The sequence below is a fragment of the Vicugna pacos genome, chromosome 21 (genome assembly GCF_048564905.1).
Source record: "Vicugna pacos chromosome 21, VicPac4, whole genome shotgun sequence".
Classification (NCBI taxonomy): Eukaryota; Metazoa; Chordata; class Mammalia; order Artiodactyla; family Camelidae; genus Vicugna; species Vicugna pacos.
Window position 1 is genome coordinate 7,015,354 of NC_133007.1, and position 6,000 is coordinate 7,021,353.

Consider the following 6,000-nt stretch of genomic DNA (forward strand, 5'->3'; position numbering starts at 1 on the left):
GGGGCTGCGGGGGAGGGGAAGGTCAGCGGGGCCCGGAGGGGGCCAGCCGCGGCGGGGATGCCGCAGTGGCTCCCCGCCGCACCGGGTCAAAGTCCGCCCGGGCGCGGGTAAGCAGCGGGAGAGGAAGGCGGTGGTGGAGGTCGGGACTGGCGAGATGGTGGCCCCGCCGAGCCCTCCCACTCCCCGGCCGCCGCCGGTACCTCATACTGGATGTATTGCTTCCTCCACTCGGGAGTGATGTGCGCGGAAAGGTGTTCGGCGAACTTCATCCTGCCGTTTCCCTCTCACTCCCACTCGGGTCCAGCAGTTACAGGCGGCGGCGGCGGCGGCGGCGGCGGCAACAGCGAATCCGACTCCTCCCCACATGGGCCCCGGCGCGGCGCGGCGCTGCGCTTCTCTCCTCCTCCGCCGCCGCCGAGGTCTCCTCAGAGCCGCCCTCCCGCCATCTTCCTCCTCCTCTCCATAGCCCCGCCCCGCCCCGCCCTCCATACGTCATCGCCATGGTAACCGCCTACGCCGCACGGACGAAAAGGGCGGAGTGAGGGGGCGGGATTTCGGTATATTCCTTAAGGCTCCGCCCCTTCTGGGCCGGACGTGCTGGAGCCTCCTCCCCTGACCGCTTCCGTCTGGGTCTTGATGGCCTTACAGCTGCTCTCTACCGCCTGCCTGGAAAGCGGCAGTATTGTTATTGCAATTAATATTAATACTGGAGCAACAATAATCCAAACAAGACGTTTATATTTGCAAAGATTTGTACAAATATTTTTCCATTTTAATATTTATTCTTCATAAAATCGTTAAGGATGGATCAACATTAATCCAAATTGAGTAACTAAAACAGACTAAAAAGTTAAGGGCCAAATGTATTTAAAGTAACTGTATTTTACACGCTCTAGGTACTCAATAAATGCTTGTTGAATTTAATTAAAGATGTCAGTGCCAAATATTGCATGCAGCTTCTGAATTTCAATGTAATTATCTAGTCCTAGGGCTACCAAAAAGGACGCAACAACACCTGGACCCAAACCAGGACTGAGGATTTGACCCAAATCGACTGGACATGTGAGTGAGCTTCCTGGGGATTAGGAGCAGGGTTGAGAAGGAAACCAGTGTTGGGAGGAAAGAGAATCCTCTAGAGATATGGTAGGAACTCCACCCCAAGGAGACCAGAAATGGGTCCAGCATCCAAGCTGACTGTCTCGGGGGTGTGGGCATGGAGAGTACATCACTCACACAGCTTGCCAATACTTTGAGTGTGAGAGTGATTGTCCTGGAGGGACTGACATGGGATGGAAACCAGGGTCCTTCCCTGAGTGGAGGAGCCCTGGATAATAATAGGTACCATTTGTTAAGCACTCACTGTCTGTGTAACAAACACTATTCTAAACCCCTTACATGTACAGTACTTTGTCCTGTAATTTTAAAAATTTTGATGAGACCCAAAGACTAAGGGACTACTATGACCAGGAGAGTATTCTGAAATATCAACATCTGCTGTTGGCTTTTTCTTTTTTCTCCATGTTTTTTTTTTCCCCATTTCCCCTTCCTCCTAATTCCTGCCAGTAGGGATCTGCAGTTATGTCCTCAGGAGAGGGGTGATGCATAATGGAAAACAGGCATAGGCTATGAGTCTTTATGATTTTTGTTGTAGGAAAGCTTCAACCTCTGGTAAAAGGGTAATCAGGGTCAAAAAAAGAAGAAGAAGGACTCCTCTCCACTCAGCACCATACCTACCGGCAGCCCACCATAACCATAACGCTTCCCCTCTACTGGAGGTAAATGTTGCCAGAAGAAAAAGACAGACAAAGAGAGGGCTATGCTCCCAGGAAGGCGGCACAACCACAGAGAGGAAATGGCTGCCTGGGGTGCCGAGGAAGGCAGAACCAAGAGCAGCTGAAAAAGAGATTACTGGCCTTTAGCCAGATATGGACTAGAATGGTAGACTTTTGGCAGCAACACCCGTGGACCGTGGCATCCTGCTCCAACAGCAACACACCTTGGTGCCTTAACTGTGTACAAGATTCTGGAAACATTGCCCAATCCAGGGAGGAAAGGAAATCCTCAAGACTGGCTCTATAACCAACAATTCTTAATTTTTCTCATGCCTGATCCACAGCCCTGACATTCAGTTGGACATGAAAATCTTAATTTATCTACAAAAGTAGATGTCACATAAAGTTTCCTATTCCTAGCATTACTTAAGAGAGTACACTGACAGAACCATCAAATACTTTCTGCAGAGCACTGTGCTAAGGCACTAAGAATGGTAATCTGAATGGTTTTACTCTGAATCAGAAGTAACTCTTATGCAGTCTTTTGTAAATAGGCAAATAATTCTTTGTTTATCAAAACTTTATTTTGATTTTTATAGTGGTAAGCTACTATGATGTGCTAGCCATGCCACTTTGGGAATGAAAGAGAGTTCAAAAATAAATAAGACTCCAATAAAATAAATAAATAAATAAATAAATAAATAAGACTCTGTCTTTTCCTTGGAGGACATCAAAATCCAGTCAGAAAGACAGACAGATAGATCAATATCTAGACTACAGTGTGATATACACTGTAATTGAGGTATCTACAAGGAAACAAACATTTAACTGACTAGGAAGGAAGGATGGCATCCCAGAGAAAGTGACTTTGAAATACAGTCTTATAACAACAATCTGACAGGGAGAAAGACACGCCCAAAGGTCTCAAGGACAAAAAGCAAAGAGAAGACAGGATTGTTAGAGAATGACAAGAGGTTATCTGACCAGGTTATCCTTTAAGGCAGCTAAATATCTCAAAGAAACTCTCCCCACCCACCTCCCGCCCTCCCCCATCCTAGCTCTCACACCCCTTCTGCCTCACTCTCCTCACTGTATGGTCAATAATTGTATCAGACTGTGAGCTCCTTGAAGACAAATCGCTCTTTTCTTTCATTTTCTCTAATATAACCTGGTGCCTGGCATTCAAGCATTCAATAAATGTTGAAGTAACAAAGGAAAGGTAGAAGGAAGGAAAGAAGAGAAGGAGGGAAAGGCATCTACACGGAGGGAAGCTGCAGAAAGTAAAGTTAAGCTGCATCGAGACTGTGAAGGAATAAATCATGGCAGTGCAGGATCTTTGGAGAAGTCCATGCAGTGAGTGACTAACTCTGGCTTGGGAAAACAGTATAGTATAGCTTCCTAGTTTTGCACATTGGCTCTGGGAATAGACAGACCTGAATTTAAATCCCAATTCTGGCATTTATAATCTGTGTGACTTTGGGCAAAGTGTGTTAGCTCTTAATGCCTCAGTTTCCTCATCTCCCAAATGGCGATAACACTTCCCTAACAGGTTGTTATGAGGATTCTGCACATAAAGCCCTTAGCACAATGACTGGCCTCTGGTTGACCACTCAGTAATTGACAGCCCCTCAAAAGCCTCTGTTAGCAGAGTGAAGGATGGACTAGAGCAGGGACAGACCAGAGACCAATTTAATAACAAGCACCTGTGTAGCACTTACTCTGTGCGAGACACTAAGTGCTTTACAAATTCAAACTTATTTAATCCTCACAAGGACCCCAGGCAATAGCTACTATCATGGTCCTTATTTTAGAGATGAGTAAACTGAGACAGAACAGTTAAGAATCTTGCTCAAGATCACCCACCTAGTAAGTGGTAGAGCTGGGTTTATACCCTGGCAATCCAGCTCCAGACCACGCTTGACCACTGTGTTATGCTGACTATTGATGCAACAACCCACACCAGTCATAGTGATGAACAGAAGGAGGTGTGACATGTAATTCTAACCCTGGTGGCTGGATAGATAATGCTGCCATGAACTGAGATAAGGAGTGAAAGTGGAGGGCAGGTTTATGGCATTGTTGGATATGTTAAATAGAATCTATCAGATATGCAGTACTCTGATTGGAAATACAGATCAAGAGCTCTGGAAAAGACCGGGGACATTCACGTTTAGGGGATAACTGAGTCCTGATAAGTCAGCCCAGAGAGAGAGGATACACTGAAATGGAAAGGGGTCCAAGGGATCATCCTAGTGTGAGCCTGATTTAAAAAAAATGGGACAAGGAAGGAGGTTGGGGTGTGGATAGAATGGGCAGCAAGACAATCAGGAGAGAGTAGTGTCAGGGAAGCCATAAAAAGATGAAAGCTTCATAAGGAGGTGGGGATCAACACTGTCAGGTGTTACAGACAGGTTCAGCAGGATGACTTCTAGGCTATTGGGTTTAGCAATTAGAGTCATTGGTAACTTCTGAGAAAGTGGCTTCAATAGCACGAAGGTCTGCAGAAGGCTGAGCAGTGAACAGCATTTGTTTTTTGTGGATCCTAAGCTGTCTTTATTCTGTGTGCATGTTGTAGAACCAGGAGTGAGAATTTAACAGTATACTCAGCAGTTTATCTAGAAATTCATAAGTGCTGAGTCTGAACACTTTATATTTATCACATGTAATTCTAAGTTTGGGAACAGGTATACTTACCACAAAGTAACTCTTCTAAAACTTAGAATTATGTGTGATAAATATAAAGTCAAACTTGCTTGAGCAAATGAGACTGGTGATCATGCTGAAAGGTGAGACACTGACCTGCAGAGAGATCAAATCTTAAGCTACACTTTCCATTGAAGCTGAATAATCATCACAGGAGTAAAGATGATATTCTCAGTACAGCCCAGGCTCTGAATTATATGAGGCCCAGCCCAGCTTTAAAATATGATAGACTTACAGACCTAAAAGGGGTTCAATAGATGGGCTTCAGATGGTTCATGGCCTCCATAAAATTACATGCAAAAGTTTGTGTGTTATTTGACTGTTTTTCTGGAGAAAGAATCCACGTCATTTTTCAAAAGTTTTCACACTCTGAAAACATTTGAAATAATGGCACCAGGGCACTAAACTTCCCTCCCTCCTCCACTGAAAAAAACTAACATAAAGAATTTATAAATGAAGTTTCAAATGATTCAATTCAATTATTTCTAGGAATACCTTTATTTCAACACCACTTTGATTAAGTACACCTTGAGTTCTGCTGTTTTTTTTTTTTAAGACTGAGGAAGGTATTTTGCAAGTTACAAAAGAGCGTTTATAATACTCATTCATTCACTCAGCAAAGACACATTGAGCAGCTACTACTTACCAGGCACGGTTCTAGGCACTCTTCTAGACAGAACCATGAATGAAACAACAGAGCTTATGGAGCTTGCTGTCAAATGGGAGACACAGACAATAAACAAGTAGGCAGTGCGTTAGAGAGAAGTGCAGGGATAAAGATCAAGGAGCGTAAGGGATAGAAAAATCGCTTTATAATTTTATATAGGGGAGTCGGGAAAGGTCTTACTTTCCCTTACTGATAAAGTGACTTTTAATCAGAGCTCTGAAGGGAGGGAAGATGAGAACTATGTAGCTATGGGTTGAAGATGGGAGTTGGATGGAGGGGTAAGATTCAAAGCAGAGGAATCAAGTGCAAAGGCCCTGAGGCTAAAAATGTGCTGAGAAACAGAAAGAATGCCATTGCAGTTAGTGTGTTTCAGGGAGAAAGATGAGGTCAGCTAGGTAGTTGGGAGTCAAATTGTGTAAGGCCTTGTAAAGGCATTGGGCCAAGGTAAAGACGGGGATGTGAATGAATTGAGGCCTTTGGAGAGTTTTTCCTTTCTTTTATTTTGGTTGTTTTTTGTTTGTTTGTTTTCTTTTCTTTTCTTTTTCATGCAGTAATTACCACTTTTTTTCCCCAAGACATATCTAAAAATTGTGGTAGTGGGGAGGGTATAGCTCAGTGATAGAGCACATGCTTACCATGTGTAAGGTCCTGGGTTCAATCCCCAGTACCTCCATTTAAAAAATAACTAAATAAATAAACCTAATTACCCCCCCAAAATTTTTAAAAACTAAACTAAAAAATAAGAAAGAATAATAGATTGGAAGTAAAAAGAGCATTAAAAAATAAAATAAAATAAAAATTTCAATAAAATACACAGAACACAAAATTTTCCATTTTAACTGTATTTTAAGTGTATAA

General features: G+C 43.5%; 1 protein-coding gene and 1 long non-coding RNA gene across 3 annotated transcripts in view; one reads left to right on the plus strand and one right to left on the minus strand.

Annotated features, from left to right (window-relative positions):
* Window positions 1-467, minus strand: part of XPR1 (xenotropic and polytropic retrovirus receptor 1) — a 157,039-nt gene extending 156,572 nt beyond the window's left edge. Inside the window, exon 1 of the mRNA XM_072946006.1 lies at window positions 201-467. Within this exon, the coding sequence (XP_072802107.1) occupies window positions 201-269 (69 nt within the window). The 5' untranslated portion in view covers window positions 270-467. The remainder of the gene's footprint in view (window positions 1-200) is intronic.
* On the plus strand, window positions 22-2,447 carry LOC140688022 (uncharacterized). Of its 2 annotated transcripts, none has more exons than XR_012062680.1 (3): window positions 22-107; window positions 984-1,062; window positions 1,652-2,447. It is a non-coding gene; the product is annotated as an uncharacterized lncRNA (long non-coding RNA). The 2 variants fall into 2 exon arrangements; XR_012062681.1 differs by lacking the exon at window positions 22-107 and adding an exon at window positions 619-896.
* The last annotated feature ends 3,553 nt before the right edge of the window (window positions 2,448-6,000 follow it).